The 17,782-nt window shown below is 36.3% G+C and overlaps 2 protein-coding genes across 2 annotated transcripts; one reads left to right on the top strand and one right to left on the bottom strand.

The window, feature by feature from the left end:
- The first annotated feature begins 72 nt into the window (after positions 1-72).
- On the top strand, positions 73-3,538 carry LOC145629503 (uncharacterized). The gene is made up of 6 exons (XM_081682120.1): positions 73-273; positions 620-870; positions 1,016-1,376; positions 1,489-1,581; positions 1,799-1,886; positions 3,111-3,538. The coding sequence occupies exons 1-6, from the start codon at positions 197-199 to the stop codon at positions 3,387-3,389; spliced, it is 1,149 nt and encodes a 382-aa protein (XP_081538246.1). The 5' UTR covers positions 73-196; the 3' UTR covers positions 3,390-3,538.
- Positions 3,539-5,318: 1,780 nt separating this feature from the next.
- Positions 5,319-9,225, bottom strand: LOC145629501 (uncharacterized). The gene is made up of 2 exons (XM_081682118.1): positions 6,243-9,225; positions 5,319-6,150 (listed from the first exon to the last, which is right to left on the bottom strand). Exons 1-2 carry the CDS (start codon positions 9,079-9,081, stop codon positions 5,693-5,695), a joined length of 3,297 nt encoding a protein of 1,098 aa, XP_081538244.1. The 5' UTR covers positions 9,082-9,225; the 3' UTR covers positions 5,319-5,692.
- Between the last annotated feature and the right edge of the window lie 8,557 nt (positions 9,226-17,782).

Below are 17,782 nucleotides of genomic sequence, written 5' to 3'. Positions count from 1 at the left end.
TAAATTTCGACTCGTATGAATACAATAATTTAACAACCCAAGTTAAAAATATACACCTGATTTTATTGAACCCAACCCAATTCACCCAAACCCCCAAATTGAGAGTTTGACCTCTACAACAAAACCAATTCATAATCATAAGCGCGAACATGAAATTTTTAGGGGTTTCCAATTGTCTGCGATTGAAAACGCAAACATGTCAACAATGCCTGCAACAAATTTGATAAACAAGCTTTCACTAAATCTTCACCCTCGCTTTGTTTCTCTTCCATGGTACTTTCTCTTTCTCTTCGATAAATTATTTGTTCTTCTGTTTAAATTTAGTAATTGTTTCTCCATTTCTAAGTTCATAGCTTTCGTAACAAGAACCAAGACATGTAGTTGGATTTTCGTCTGTTTTTATACTATTTGGGAATAAAGCTTTCACATTTAAATAGAATTTCAGCTCAATAATTGTGGGTTTTTATTTTTGTTTGGTTTCAATTGGGAAACTAAGCTCAAAATTAATTGCCTGTGCAAAGATAGTTCCTGTTCTAGTTGAAGTATTAGACAGCATCAATTGAAAGTGTTTGGCATTTTAATTTTTGTTTTATGGGTGTTTTTGCTGTAAATTTGATAGGCTTAAAAGGAGTGTTATTAGATGCTTTTCACATAAGGCAGATGGCCCAGAATTACCAGTTAGATACATTCCTAAGAAAAACCGAGTTGTGGAACAAGCAGGATGCTCTTCTTCAGTGGACAATGCTCCCATACACAGGATATATACCGAGTCTAGTTCGAGTAATGGTATACGTAGACATAGAGTCAATCATCCTCGAGAAAGTAGAATTGATCATGAGCCGTCGAATGTATCATTTGTTGAATCACATGGTAATCATGTCACAACCATACTTTTTTTTTTGTTAAAGGATTTTATTTAATGATGTAATGGCTTTGCTCCCCACTTATGGGATTAAGGCTTTGATTGATTGGTATAATTGCTTTGCTGATTTCATGCCTTTTGAACTCTATGTAGTTCCAGGGTTGAATGAATTCAACAAACCTGATAAAATAGCTGCGGGGAGTTTAGAAACGGAGTCTGTAAAAACCTTTGCTGTTGAGTATATGAATGTGCCTGATGAAGTTGTTCAGGAATTACGAATTTTTAAGAGAGATGTTCGAGGTCAAGGGTGCAAATTAAATCAAGAGAACTACAACTATAATGGAGCAATGGACTCTGAATATTTGGAAGGATTTGAAGAAGATATTGAGGAACCAATCGAAGGCCTTGAAGCAGAACATAATGATGGGATTGATGAAAGCAAACAGAAAAGGTCAAAAATCTGTAGGACTAAGCAAGACGTTGAGAAAAAGGCTGTTGAATTACTAGCAAAAAGGTCTTTGGTGTTTTCTAAAACCATTACACTCAAAATAAATATTGGTTGAAACCAAGATGTCAATAATGCTCAATGCATTTGTTGATGCTAATTGTGTTTATATTGTTTTTAGAGCATATACTGGAGTTGAGCTACGGAAGAAACTTGTTGCAAAGGATTTTCATGTTGATGTTGTTGAGGCAGTAGTAAGTGATTTCCAGAATAGGTAGGCTTACCTTCTTTTCTGTTGTCTATGGAATGTTTTCTTGCTTTTTTGGAGAGAAATACTCCATTACTATGTTTTTCAACTGACATATTGTAGAGTTTGCAACGCATTATGTAGCACACTTATCAGTTATTGTCTTATTGGTTACTTTTCATTCATTCATGCTTATCTTTATACTTGTATTTTTATTTTAAATGGGGTTCAAATTTTGTTACAGAGGGCTGATTAATGATAGCCTGTATGCGGAAATTTTTTCCAATTCTAGATGGAAGTCTTCAAGTTGGGGCCCAAGGAGAATCAAGCAAGTAAGCTTCTTTCTTGAAGACTAGTGTCTTTATTTTAAATATTTATCAGAATTAGATGTTTAAGGTATCCTTTAATCTGTTAATGGAAGTTCACTATTTGTAATTCTTTTTTTTTTTTTTCCTTGTTGTGTACTGTGTTCTCTCTCTTTTTTTTTTTTTTTTTTTTTTTCCTTTTTCCCTTTTTTTTTAATCTGTTTTTTTGGGTTGGGGGTGAGCGGGTGCTGAGGGTTGTATAGGATAGTACCGGGGCTGGGAGTGGGAATGCTCTGAGATTGTGCATGTTTTATTGTTTCACCTATGCACTGCAGCATTTGTTACCCAATTAGGATTTCAAACTTAAGGATCTTTCAATTGAGTGCATAAATGTATAGCCTTAAGTATTAGTTTAACTTCAGACAATCAGTGAGTGAATAAGTTGGCCTTTGACAACTATGACATGTTGCATGGAATGTTTACGTAATGCATGTTTGGATTTAGGGATTTTTTTTAGTTCTGTTTAACTTTCAGGATATCTGATATCATAACCATCAGTGGTGTAACTAGTATATTGAGAATTGGGAAGCCTCAATGTCTCAGCTTTTTGTGAACATGCGCTATCATAAAGGTTTTGCTGGAGTCAAGTTGCAGAACATGTACGCAAGATATTTGGGCTATCCTTATGATACTTGATTAGGTTATTCAGAATCAGAGTATAATTTACTGTTTAGAGAACTATCTGGCTCTAGTTGTGGACTTATGGTGAAAATCTGATAGTTGGAGAGTCTAGACTCTAGAGTTCAGCAGCATCATAGGAGAAAGTTTTTGTGTTTTTATTTAATAATTAAACTAATATTAAGGAAAGGGAATAAGTTTACTATAGGGGAGTTTGTCATTGACTGCTGTAAAAAATGCGTTGAAGTTCCAAGTGAGCTGAGTCTAACAAGGGTCATGAAAAAGAGAACTGAAAAAAATGCTGATTTGGTCTGTGCTTGAGAGCAAGATTTTGAAGTTATAATTATTTCCATTAAAGTCAGTTTGCTAAGGCTTTTGCTAATAGTTGCATTTTAGTAAGGGAGTTGCTGTTGTGGCTTTTGTTGATGGTGTGAATCTGATACCATCTGAAGAGGGGGAGAGAAGGGGGGGGGGGTGTCGGAGAGACAGGAGAACTTTTTATATATTGTTCAGCTTTTCATTGGCTATATTATGCAACATTTTGAGTGAAGCAATGCTGTTTGTTAAAATCAGGCACTTGTGAAGAAGGGCGTCAGTGAAGGTGATGTAAAAAAGGCAGTAAAACAGGTTTTTGAGGATGGTGAGGAATGTGATCTTAGGTCGAGTACAAAGTTATCAAACTCTACATTACAGCAACTATATGTGCGGGCCTCCAAGCAGTGGCAACTGTCCCAGAATGTACCCTATGAGAAACGAAAGGCAAGGATTATAAGGTGGCTTCAATATCGTGGGTTTGATTGGGCTGTTGTTAGCATCATCTTGAAAAAACTAGAATCCAATTATTCTCCTTAGAACCTACCATTGTTGCTCTCTTTTTCCTAGATGCCCTCAGCAAAAGTTAGCCATTTTTATTTGCCTCCTATAGACATGAATACTTCATGTAAAAATGTATTGAAATTATATTGCTTATCTAATACATTCACATTCACTTCACTATGAAATCTTCTGTCGGTAACATGATGGAATCTATTGTGTCAGTATCTTTTCTCATGAATCAGTAAACTACTATGCTATGAAACTAGTCGCTTCAATTGAGCCTTTGGGTTGCAACTAGTATAGATATTAATGTTATAGCGCAAATTAGTAACAGCGCTGCCAGTGGGCTGTTTCTGGCCTGGCTGTTGCCTGGTGGATATGGATCAAGCTCCCAGCACAGCAGCCTGGTCTGACTGCTTTGTGGACCAACCTTGATTCCTCCCTGCCACAAACCTGACCCAATCCACATGCTCGTGCACTAGCACTAGAAAAAACAACTTACCGGGGTTTTGGGGGGTGGGGGGGGGGGGGGGGTGACCTCTAAAAGGCTAGTTCTGTTGAGAGATAGTCATACGCTTTAATAACCTTTTAGTTGTGAGATAATACGGGTTGAATTTAACAAAATGAAACAGTGCATTGGATTTATTAATTAAAAATGTACCAACGTGGAAGAGGAACTTACGTTAATGTTATGTGGTTTGCCTTAGATTTGGGATGTTAAGTGGTCAAGTTGGTTTCAGCTTTGGATAGGCGACGTATAGAGTCACTATTTTGCTACTAGTATGATCCTTAACCTCTCTTATTCATCACTTCTTTTTCTGTTGGACTTATTTGAGATGGAATAATGGAGTTAGAATTATTGAAACCGTCCATAAGCTTGGTTAGCAAAAGCATAACATCTCAGTCCCATTGCTCCCTTTTGCTTATCCTTTCCTCATTTTGCATACCACATAATATCTAAACAATGTGAGATTCTTTTATTACGGAAATGCAAAGAAGATTATTACTCCCTTGATCCAGAATTAATTCTGAGTTCTCTCTTATATTTTCAAAACTCTATTAATTTATGTCATGGGGGAAAGGGATAGATTTTATTTATAGTAAAGGTGCCTAAGCAAATTAAAATCTTGAATCTCCAAAGTTTCCATTTGTAGATGACCTTCCACATGAGGTGGGGTGGCGGTTAGGAATGTGTTTTTGGGCCCTATTACCTCCGCACTCTTTGGCATTACCCTGCTATCTACTCCATGTTTGGATGGGGTTGGAAAATCTTGACTTTTGGGTGAGGGGGGAGTCTTGTGCTGTTAAAGCTTTCAAAGCTCTGTATGTTTAGCTGTATTTTATTTTTGGAGGGATGATAGATGTGTATGTGATAAATCTATAGAAAAATGTGTACATCCGATATTGGACATGTAGGTGTATCGAGGAGAGTCCATGGAAAATACGGAGGCATTTTGTAATATTGTAGGGTGATTTAACTTATTACCGTATCAAATATTTCGTACGTGTTTATACTTGTATAATTGATGCCTGAAATGTAGTTGCTATTGAAAGCCATGAAAAATATTGATGATGCTTTCCTTTGTGACTTCGTCCATCTAAGTGTTAATATCACTCAACAATGGTGTTCTTGCTCGTTCAAATGATTTAGTCATATTAGTTGTATCAGAATTAATTGGATTGTGCTTTGCTCATGATTTGATACTCGCATTTCCTTCAATTACATGCTTAGGCATGTGATCTAGCCTCTTCTAGGCAAAACTAGGTTATGTGCGTAATTAGCCTTGCTAATCAAGATTAGCATTAACCTTAATAAGAGGAAGGACCCTTGAAACTCACATGGACGAGAAGAAAGTTAGGAGCCTTGAGATGGGACCACGTGACCCCTACATGAGGGAAGAATATCAAAGGAATCTCATTCTCTTTTGCATTAAATTCTAATTAACAACAATCCAAACTCACCAATCATTGAACCCATCCCTCCATAATTTAACTTTGATATTCTATCATGGCTAATTTCTTGGTTTATACATCACTAGAAATTTAAGCCATTTCCTTCTCTTAAGGTGACATTCCTACATAGCATAAGACATTGTTAAGACATCGGAAACAATTTAATCTTGCCGAGCTGTTTAATACTACTCGTACGTTACAAACTTATGGTACAAATTACTGCTAATTATTAGTATAATCTACAAACACCTAATAATAGTATTGTGTAAGATATCACATTCTTAGCCTTAAGGAGAACTCTGTCTTTGCCCTTCTATCTGCTCTATTTAATTCTTCAGCTGGGAAATGTACAGAACAATGGCTTCATCTTTGGATTAGAACCTTGGTTAACACAAAGAATCGTCAGAGAAAGCAAATGAGTTGTTAGAAGACCCTTGGCTGACCACATTTCGTTTAGGAGAAGGTGTTGGTAGAGCTTGCACAGCCCCTTTGGCTAAATCAGGCTCTGGCCTAGCATTATCAACATGTCGAATCTCCCTTAGCATTGCTACAACATCCTTCATTGAAGGACGATCATCAACTCGAGTACTGACACATAAAAACGAAACAGCCAAAGTCTGTACCACCTCATGCATCTGAGGATCAGCTCTTCCTCTGAGTTTGGCATCAAGAATGTCGGCTGGATCACCTTTCTTTTGCAGGTGATCTCGGACCCATTGAACTAAATTGGCTCCCCCTGGCAATGTTGGGTCCAGTGGATGTTTTCCTGTTAAAACCTCAAGTAAAACCACCCCAAAACTGTAGACATCACTTTTCTCAGTCACTTGATGCACTGATGCAAGTTCTGTAATAAAAGAATAAAAATAAGTTTCAGAATCAGTAAATTCCCATAATAATGATCATAAATGAAAATATCTAAATGAATGTAAAACATACCAGGTGCCATATAACCATAGGAACCAGCAAGGTGTGTTCTTTGATTGTTCTTGGAACATCCGTTGCTTGAATAATCAATAAGTGTGGCTAGCCCAAAATCAGCAAGGTAAGGCTCAAATCTAGGACCCAACAACACATTCATGGCTTTGACATCCCCATGTAAGATTGCTGGCACACAGTCATGATGCAAATAAGCAAGTGCATGAGCCACCCCAAGAACAATGTCATATCGTGCCTCCCATTCTGCTCCTCCACCCTTCACTACACCGTGAAGGAGAGAGCTTAAGCTCCCGTTTGGGAGGTAATCATAGAACAGGAACTTCAAGTTCCTGTTAGATCCCCACCCTAAAAGCCGGACTATGTTCTTGTGGCGTATAGAGCCCAAGGTCTGAATTTCCGACTTGAATGCCCCTATTTCATCTGTAGACCACATCTTTTTAACTGCGAGTGTCTCCCCATTAGGCATAGCTACCTTGTACACAACTCCAGAACTTCCTGTTCCTATTACATTAGCTGAAGTCAAGTTGTTGATGACATCTTCGATTGAGAACTCCATCTTTTGGTAGAGAGTCAATTCCCAAGTGTCATCTTCAAGAGAATTTTGATCAGCTAACCTAGCACGGACTTGCATATAGATTCCTAGTAAAATCAGAACCACACTTATACTAACAAGGATTGGCAAGGCTAACTTCATTGTGTAACGAGCTTGCTGGTCATGTTTATCAGCTTTGTTTGCTATTCCGTCAGATATGTAAAGGGCCTTGTTCCCAGCAACATTGCTGAGAGGGAGTTTGTGAAAGAAAGGGGTGTCGGGTAATTGCCCAGAGAAATCGTTGTTGGAGATATTTAAGGAAACAAGGTTTTGTAGACTTGCTAGGATATCCAATTTGCCAGTGATCTTGTTGTGAGAAAGGTCAAGAACTGCTAGTTTAGTTAGGCCAGAGAATTGGGTTGGAATTTGTCCTGAAAATTGGTTATAGCTAAGGTTTAAAGAGATCTCCAATGCTGGGAGTTGACCCAGTTCATTTGGTATTTCCCCTGAAAACCCATTATTTCCAAGGTCCAACAATTGTAATTTGTTGCAGGATAAAATTTCAGCAGGAATTCGACCAGAGATTTGGTTGTTGCCAAGATTAAGCTTAGTCAACTCATTCATAGAGCCAATAGAAGGTGGTAGTGTACCTGTGAGCCTGTTGTCTGATATGTCTACAAACTGTAGACTTGTTGGCAATGTTTCTGGCAAGGAGCCTGTGAGCCCATTCGAGTGCACGTCAAAGAATTCCAGGCTTGAGCAGCCTGACAAAGAAGGTGGTATACTTCCAGTGAAGTGATTCTTGCTTAAATCGAGGAAATTTAAGCTCTTCAATTCCCCAATTTCGGATGGAACAGTACCACCCAGTTTATTACCATTTACCCGGAACCTGTACAAATTTGTACAGTTCCCTATATCAGGTGGTATGAATCCTGACAATTCATTTGAAAGTAGAAGCAACTTGGTGAGATTTCTTAGCCCGAAGATCTCTCTGGGTATTGGACCAATCAGACTATTGTAAGAAAGATCAAGTGCTTGCAGCTCTTCGCACTGAGCCAGGCTTGTGGGTATTTTCCCCGTGAGCTTATTCTGCCAGGCGAAGAACAGAGTCAAGCTCTTCAAGTCGCCAATACTTTCCGGTATGCCACCTGAGAGTGCATTGTTGTCGACTTCTAGGTGAGTGAGGCCAGTACAGCGAGTGAGCTCCGGAGGTATGGTTCCTGATAGCTGGTTCACACTCAGCTGAAGCTCTTGCAAACCCGAGAGGTTCCCGAAACTTCTCGGTATGCTTCCTGTGAGCAAATTCTCAGAGAAATCTATGACAGACAGATTTGAGCAGCTCCCAAGTTCATCAGGAATAGTACCCACAATACTGTTCTGCCATAGAAGCAGATTTTGAAGCTTTTTCAGCTCCCCTAATCTCTTTGGAATTGAACCTGATATTGAGTTTTGATACAAATACAGGTTCTGCAATTCAGTGCAGTTCCCAATCTCTTCTGGGATTGGGCCAGACAGTAGAGAAGTGTAAACTGCAATTGTCTGGACTTTCTTAAGGTTTCCTATCGATTTCGGTAGGCTACCAGAGATGCTGGTCTCAGCAATCCCAAGCATAACCAAGTTACTGCAGCTCCCAATCTCAGCTGGTAGTTCTCCCTTGAGATTCTGATTCCCACCTCCTCGAAACACTTCCAGCTTCTGCAGCTTCCCGATGTTTGGTGGGATTTCGCCGCTGAGCTGATTGTCGTAGATGGTAAGATAAACAAGGCTCGAGAGGTTGCCTATGTCTGAAGGAATGGGGCCTGTAAGCTGGTTGGTATGAACAGAAAGGGTCTGCAACCTCTGCAGCCTGCAGATTTCATCTGGGATTTCTCCTGTGATGGCGTTGTCACTGACATCAATCAGTGTCAAGGCCTCATAATCACCAAACTCCTTCGGAATTCCGCCTGTGAGATTTGTGGAAGACAATATAATTGTGTTGAGAGACTTGAGGGGTTGTAAAGTTGAGGGCAATGGACCTTGTAAATCCATTGACTGTAAGCTCAGCTGAACAACTTGTCCCTTGTCGTTGCAACGAATCCCAAACCAACGGCAAGGGCTCGAGTCGGACGGTTTCCATGACTTGAGAGTGTCTGAGGAGGAGTTTAAGGTGTTCTTCCATGACAGAAGAGCTTGGCCTTGGTCATCAATAGAATGACAAGAATGGAATAAAAGGAAGAAGTTGAGAGAAAGAAGAAAGAATGTGCAGGAGAAAATACAAGTATTATTACTAGAAGAAAGTGAGAAGAGATTGCTTAGTTTAGCAGGCATTGCTGGTGAGAGAGCATAGAGAGAAACAGGGGAGATTGAACTTTGGGATTATACAAATGGGAATTGGGAATGGGGGGAAACCCCATGTTTTGTTTATAGAACAAAAACCCACAAACTCCAGATTACTTGCACTTCAATTTTTTATATTATTATTGTTTTTCTTCTTTTGTTGTATGTCTCTTCTTGCTAACTAAGGATGGTGATTTTTATTTTTGTAAAGGGGTCCACCCTTTAATAAACATATTGTAGTCATATTATCTCTTTCTTCCCCCACCTTAATTTTGTTTTTATCAATTTTAATAAAACAGTGCCTTTTTTGGAATTTGGTTTCTAAATGTAATTATCAACTGTTTTATGGCCATAAATTACCACAGGAGTTTTAATAACGGTTGTACCATGTGGATTAACAACCCTCTCACGTCCGTATTAGATATTATTAGATCATACTTGATGTTTTGTGATCGGTGATAAAGTTTTGGTTGTACCACCTAGAATTTACAACGGTTGAAATGTTGTAATTGATATATATATACCCGAATTTGATACGAAAAATGTGAAGTGTGTTTAGTGATCTTCGAAAAGATATGGGTTTTGTCCCTTTAATTTGTTCTTCATTTATATTTTGGCAATTTTCTTTTATCTTGTTTCTTACTTCAGAAATGAATTTGCTGTGTTTTTCCTATCATCTGTTTTATGTTCTGTCCTCTGTATCAAAAGCTATCATTGACAGTTAAGATATATGAAGGCTTTTACTTGTCTTTTGCTTCTCAGTTTGTTCATTTGGACCACTATCTCCTTAATAACATTTAATTAATCTCCATAATTATATACATTTCTATTTTTATTCCTTAAGTATTTATCCAATTTATGTTTATTTATAAATCCACAAGTATAGATAAACTAAATGAATGAAGTTGGCCCATCAAGTTTAGTGGTCACATTTAGGATGAGTTGGCCATGTGTTAGTTTGTTTGTTACTTGTAAGTACTCTCCCAATAACTTTCTAATGAATAAAAAGAACTTAATTTCTGACAATAATATGGAAGAAATTCTCTGCTACTAGGATAAAAATAAATAGTTTTTAACAAGATGTAGAAGTAAAAAGCTGCTAAGCAACAGGTTAATTAGGTGTAAATTCACGTTCTTTTATTTATTTTTTTTTTTTTAATCTCACAATCACTCACCCCATCTAATATACGGAGTACTTCGTAGTCAAATGTCCGTAAATAATTGCCACATTCAAAAAGTAAAAGTGTAATAGAGGCTCGTGATTGACTGTCTCTATGGTAAAATCATGTTATATCCTTAACTAGGCTATAACAACCGTATATGCTGCATATCGACGAAGGAAATTAGTTACTATAGATCCAAGATTTGTTATAAAATTAAATATAAAAGCTATAGATGTAGATGTTTACATTTTTATACATTGATGATGGTTAATATGTCATGGAATCTGCAAGAGAAGTGAACTGCACATGGAAGCAAAGAAGAGTAAGTAAGAAATTAAGTATTTTTTTTTAGTTTTATGCATAATTATTCTTTATTAGTGTTGTTTTATTGCATGTAGTTGCAGATCTGGTCATACTGTCGGCCCTCCCTTTGTTGTGTAAAGGATTTTTAAAAAGAAAATTACAGGAAAATTATTTTAAAAGCTGCCTTCTGTTCTTAGAAAACTAGAAAGGAGGGACAACAGTACATCAGGTAAGATTTTTCTTAATTATTCTGCTGATTTATTAACATAATAAGATCAAATTGTTTTTATTTTAAATGAATTGGTTCAGTTCACTTTCCTCTATTTTGTGTTATATGAGAAGTAACATGTAAAATTACGCGCTTGTTTAATATTAAATTGTAAATATGTAATGTTTTTTAATGTATTGTCATAGGTAGAAGTCTTAAAAATTTCTAGTATTACATACAAAGTTTGATTTAATTTAAATTAAACCGGTGAGGAATGAATATGATTTATCGAGCTTTATTTCTTCAGGAGGGCTTAACTTACTATGAGTTAAAAAAAATTAATTAGCTGTATAAACAAAGTACAGTAGTATATATACTCCTTTATATTCTTGTAAAAAATAGAAAAATCCAAGCTTACATTTATTTTTACTTCTTCACAATATAAATTTTGGATGGAAAGAAAATGATGTGTGAGAAGGAAAAGGGAAATAAATAATGTGTATTGGAAAGGAAAGTTGTAAACAGAGAAATGTCAGAGCAACTTCAAAGGTTAACACCTCTTCTTCAGCTTTGATTTTCAATGAGAAAAAAAGGCATACTATCTTTTTAGTGTAAGCAGAACATAAATTCTGATATGTTCTTAGTTTGTGCAATTAAACATTTAATTCTCCATACCTCTCATCATAAGAAGTCATGTGCTTTTGCAAAAAAGTTTGGAAATTATAGTTTCAAAAATTATTGGACATTTTCAAAGGCAATGAATTCTTTTGATGTTTGGATTTAGGGCTTTTAGAACTAAACTCATTGTATGATTGAACATTAGTACTCTACTATGGAGTACATCTTATCATTTATTTTTAAAAGATATTCATTATTGCATTTCGTTTGATTTTTAATACACATCATTGACCATTATACTGTATAAAATATTAATAATAACCGTAAAATCTTTTTATCTAGATAATTTACATTAAAAACGAATTTTTTATATGATCTACTACGTGTATATAGTAATGCTTATTTAGAATTCGTTCTACCAATCACTAAACTTAAATTTTGAAAATAGTTTTGGATTGAACTTATTTCATATTCTTCCTTATACTTATGTAATTATTTATTGATTTTAATTTTGGGTGCAAACTCCTAGCATTTCCTTTTCTTTTTTTTTTTTCCCTTTCAATTAAACAGTACGAGTAACAAAGTAGTTTATGTTTACTGCTTGCATGTTTAACATTGATGATGGCGCGGGAATGTTGATATGTGCAAACAAAAGAAATGAACATTAACTTTTGTCCGAAACAAAATGCACTCACCTCAATACCATTCTTTTATTCAGATTCCTTGGGATCGCTTATGATGGAGCATTATCTTTATAAAATATTTACGGTTAATATTAAGGGTCTGTTCTCATTGACTGAACTCAGCTGAGCTGAACTGGATGAACTGAGGGTCTGTTCTCTTACGTTGAAATTCAGTTCATTTCAGCTCCTAATTTCCTTCTCTTATAAAATATTCATTTTAGTTCAGTTCAATTCAGCTGAGTTCAGTCAATGAGAACAGGCCTTGAACTGAACTGAACTGAGCTGAGCTGAACTGAATATTTTATAAGAGAAGGAAATTAGGAACTGAACTGAATTTCAACGTAAGAGAACAGACCCTAAGGCTCTATTTCATTCAATTTATGTCATCTTAAATTCAAAGCAAATTTATTTGAATTAATACAAAGTTATTTAATATACTCCGTATGTGATAATGTGAGCTCTATGCGACTTTTATTATTTACTTACAAAAAAAAAAAGGTGACTATTATTTTTGTGAAAGGGATACTACAATTTGCAACTCAGAATATAAAAATGAAAGAGATAGAGTATACTTCATTTAAATACTAAAGTCACATGAGCATGACAAACCCAACCCCTACAAATCTTGAGAGTAAAAATGAATTAGCAATAATGCATGCAACGCACCTCATCTTACCCTATACTAAAATCAATAATCATTGATATTGTAATTAAGAATCTGATCTAAAATGAAATTGAAATGGATCTTGGACTAGTTAGCATGTAATCACATGAGTGGATCATAGATTAGTCTTCTGTATTATATTATATATTATGATTATGATTATTTTTAAGCCAATCAAAGTCAAGGATCTAATACCAATTTGGCTACCTAGAGAAGTCATGGCTTCGGCACGTGATATTATACATACATTAAGGGTCCTATTATTAATTTTTTGAAACAACGTTATAATATTTTCCTAAAGAGAGATTAGAGCCAGCTGGATTTAATTATTTTAAGTTTTGAGGATTATGCAAAAAGCAAACAAACAAACAAAAATGCACATCTGCATACTAACCCATGTAATATCCACCATTATTGAACATTTGAAAAATTTTAAATTCTGTTTTGTTTTTAGAAGAAAAAAAAAATTATCACTAAAATAAAATGTTGTGAAATTTTCATCAATTTTTGTTTTGACGATTGAAAGTAGGTATCATGAATTCATGACATGCAGATATGAATTGAAGCTTTATTATTCGTACTTTAAAAAAAAAGAAAAATAAATAAAAAAATTGCCAATATGTTTATAGTCATAATGACATAACCTAGTACAACCTATGAAGTATAATTAATTTTCATATCTTTTCATGAGTATAAATATCTGTGACTCAAATCAGTATTTAAAATTAGAGCTGTCAATTTGGGTAAATGGGTCGGGTTTGGGTTCGGTAAGAGTGGGTCAGGTCAACTCGGGTTGGGTCAATTCAGATTAATTTCATAACCTATGTTGGTCGGGTACGGGTGGGGTCATGCTTAAGTCGGGTCACGTCGGGTCATACTTCATATTGGGTTTGGGTCGGGTTTAGGTCAGGTTACATTCGGGTCGAGTGAACAAGAGGTCGGGTTTAATTTGGGTTTTCACGGGTTAAAACGAATTAGGGTAATTCTCGGGTTCGAGTCGGGTTATGTTCAAGTCAATAATTTGCGAGTTAGAATCAGGTCTGGTCATTCTTGGGTTTGAGTCGGGTTCGGTTCACGTCAATAATTTGCGGGTTATAATCAGGTCCGATCAATTTCAAGTCGGGTCATTCTCGGGTTCAAGTCGGGTTCGGTTCAAGTTAATAATTTGCGGGTTATAATCAGGTTGAGTCATTTCCAAGTCAGGTCATTCTCGGATTCAAGTCGGGTTATGTTCAAGTCAATAATTTGCAGGTTACAATCAGGTCGGGTCATTTCCAAGTCAGATCATATTCGGGTTCAACTAAGTATAAATAGATAATTATCATTTTTATCAAACTAATTATTTCCTTTGACTATAATAATTAATATATATGGAAATGTACTAGGGAACTATAGTCTATAATTTAGGAAGATAATTATCTCCTTTGACCATACAACAAATATATACTATATTTAACTCTTAAATTTGTGGATGATGCACCTTTCTTTTGCTGGCGTGGACCGACTTGGTCTCCCTAGAAAAAATGATTTGATCAGCAATAATAAGGTGGTCTAAATTGCATTTAAGGTGATTTGAAATCGGGTCAGGAACAATTTGGGTTGAATTTAGGTCGGGTCAATAACAAGTCGTGTTAATTTCGAGTCGAGTTAATAACAGATCGGGTTGACTTTTTGGGTTGGGTAAGTAATAGATAAGGTAAAATTCGGGTCGGGTTAATTTCGGGTCGGGTTTGTTACAGGTTGGGTTAAATTCGGGTCGGGTTAGGAATGGGTCGGGTTGAATTCAGGTCTGGTTAGTAACAAGTCGGGTTAAATTCGGGTTTTGACGGGTTAAAATGAATTTGGGTCAATTTTGGTTCAAGTCGGGTTCGGAGCAAGATAATTAAATTGGCCGTTGTAAACCGGTAAATCGGTGCAAGTTGTAAACCGGTAAATTAGCCGTTTAAAGCAAATTGAATGGTTTCACACACCCATTTGGACTCCCGGAGGGTATTAGGGACCATGGTAAACATTTCGGCAATTTTTATTTCCGGGCGAAAAAAAATCAAAAAATTCCAAAATTGAAGTATAATATCCACGCTTTTTGAGAAATTTGGAGGTTTCTCGGCCCAATGTCGAAAAGTCTTGAAATTCTATGAGATACATCTCGGGGTCATATAATGTTGTTTGGAACCATATATGATCATTATATGTTGTCATAAATGTTCGTATTAAGCTTGAGTTAATGAAATCCGTGCAAGTTGTAAACCGGTAATTAAATTGGCCGTTTAAAGACAAATTGGATGGTTCCACCTACCCAATTGGACTCCCGAAGGGTATTAGGGACCATGGTAAACATTTCGGCAATTTTTATTTCCGGGCGAAAAAAATTAAAAAATTCCAAAATTGAAGTCTAATATCCACGCTTTTTGAGAAATTTGGAGGTTTCTCGGCCCAATGTCGAAAAGTCTTGAAATTCTATGGGATACATCTCGGGGTCATATAATGTTGTTTGGAACCATATATGATCATTATATATTGTCATAAATGTTCGTATTAAGCTTGTGTTAATGAAATCCGTGCAAGTTGTAAACCGGTAATTAAATTGGCCGTTTAAAGACAAATTGGATGGTTCCACCTACCCAATTGGACTCCCGGAGGGTATTAGGGACCATGGTAAACATTTCAGCAATTTTTATTTCCGGGCGAAAAAAAAAATTAAAAAATTCCAAAATTGAAGTCTAATATCCACGCTTTTTGAGAAATTTGGAGGTTTCTCGGCCCAATGTCGAAAAGTCTTGAAATTCTATGGGATACATCTCGGGGTCATATAATGTCGTTTGGAACCATATATGATCATTATATGTTGTCATAAATGTTCGTATTAAGCTTGAGTTAATGAAATCCGTGCAAGTTGTAAACCGGTAATTAAATGTGCCGTTTAAAGACAAATTGGATGGTTCCACCTACCCAATTGGACTCCCGGAGGATATTAGGGATCATGGTAAACATTTCGGCAATTTTTCTTTCTGGGCGAAAAAAAGTCAAAAAATTCCAAAATTGAAGTCTAATATCCACGTTTTTTTAGAAATTTGGAGGTTTCTCGGCCTGGTGTCGAAAAGTCTTGAAATTCTATGGGATACATATTGGGGTCATATAATGCCGTTTGGAACCATATATGATCATTATTTGTTGTCATAAATGTTCGTGGTAGGCTAGAATTAATGAAATTGATGCAAGTTGTAAACCGGTAAATTGGTCGTTTACAGGCAAATTGGATGGTTCCACCCACCCAATTAGACACCCAGAGGGTATTAGAGACCATGGTAAACATTTCGGCAATTTTTATTTTCGGGCAAAAAAAATTAAAAAAATTCAAAATTGAAGGCTAATATCCACGCTTTTTGTGAAATTTTGGAGGTTTCGGGGCCTGGTGTAGAAAAGTATTAATATTTTAGGAGATACATCTCCGGGTCAAATAATTCCGTTTGGGACCATATATGATCATTATATGTTGTCATAAATGTTCGTATTAGGCTTGAGTTAATTAAATCCGTGCAAGTTGTAAATTGGTAATTAAATTGGTCGTTTAAAGGCAAATTGGATGGTTCCACCAACCCAATTGGACTCCCGGAGGGTTTAGGGATCATGGTAAACATTTTGGCAATTTTTATTTCCGGGCAAAAAAAAAGTCAAAAAATTCCAAAATTGAAGATTAATATTCACGTTTTTTAAGAAATTTTGGGGGTTTCGGGGCCTGGTGTCGAAAAGTCTTGAAATTTAAGGGGATACATCTCAGGGTCATATATTGCTGTTTGGAACACTATATGATCATTATTTGTTGTCATAAATGTTCATGGTAGGCATTAGTTAATGAAATCGGTGCAAGTTGTAAACCGGTAAATTGGTCATTTAAAGGTAAATTGGATGGTTCCATCCACCCAATGGGACTCCAGGTTGGTATTAGGGACCATGGTAAACATTTCGGCAATTTTTATTTCCGGGCGAAAAAAAGTCAAAAACTTCAAAATTGAAGGCTAATATCCATGTTTTTTGAGAAATATTGGAGGATTCAGGGCCCGGTGTCGAAAAGTCTTGAAATTATAGGGGATACACCTGGGGTCATTTAATGCCGTTTGGAAACCATATATGATCATTATTTGTTGTCATAAATGTTCGGGGTAGGCTTGAGTTAATGAAATCGGTGCAAGTTATAAACCAGTAAATAGGCCGTTTAAAGACAAATTGGATGGTTCCACCCACCCAATTGGACTTCCGAAAGGTATTAGAGACCATGGTAAACATTTCGGCAATTTCCGGGCGAAAAAAAGTCTAAAAATTCCAAAATTAAAGGCTAATATCTACGCTTTTTGAGAAATTTTGGAGGTTTGGGGCCCGGTATCGAAAAGCCTTGAGATTCTAGACAATACATCTGGGGGTCATATAATGTCGTTTGGAACCATATATGATCATTATATGTTGTCATAGATGTTAGTGGTAGGCTTGAAATAATGAAATTAGTGTAAGTTGTAAACCAGTAAATTGATCGTTTAAAGACAAATTGGATTGGTTCCACCCACCCAATTGGACTCCCGGAGGGTATTAGGGACCATGGTAAACATTTTGGCAATTTATGTTTCCGGGTGAAAAAAAGCCAAAAAAAAAACTCAAAATTGAAAGCTAATATCCACATTTTTTTGAGAAATTTTTTAGGTTTCGGGTAGAGTGGTTAATTTGGGTAAACGGGTCGGGTTTGGGTCGGTAAGAGTGGATCGGGTCAATACGGGTTGGGTTAATTCGGATCAATTTCATAACCTATGCTGGTCGGGTTTAGGTTGGGTCATACTTGAGTCGGGTCACGTTGGGTGATACTTCTTATCGTGTATGGGTCGGGTTTAGGTCGTGTTAATAACAGGTCGGGTGAATAATAGGTCGGATTTAATTCGGGTTTTCACGAGTTAAAACAGGTTAGGGTAATATTCTCAGGTTCGAATCGGGTTCGGTTCAAGTCAATAATTTGCGGGTTAGAATCAGGTCGGGTCATTCTCGGGTTTGAGTCGGGTTCGGTTCAAGT

This window comes from Chenopodium album, chromosome 4 (assembly GCF_948465745.1).
Source record: "Chenopodium album chromosome 4, dcCheAlbu1.1, whole genome shotgun sequence".
Taxonomy (NCBI): Eukaryota; Viridiplantae; Streptophyta; class Magnoliopsida; order Caryophyllales; family Amaranthaceae; genus Chenopodium; species Chenopodium album.
This window is presented reverse-complemented; position numbering and strand designations above follow the sequence as displayed.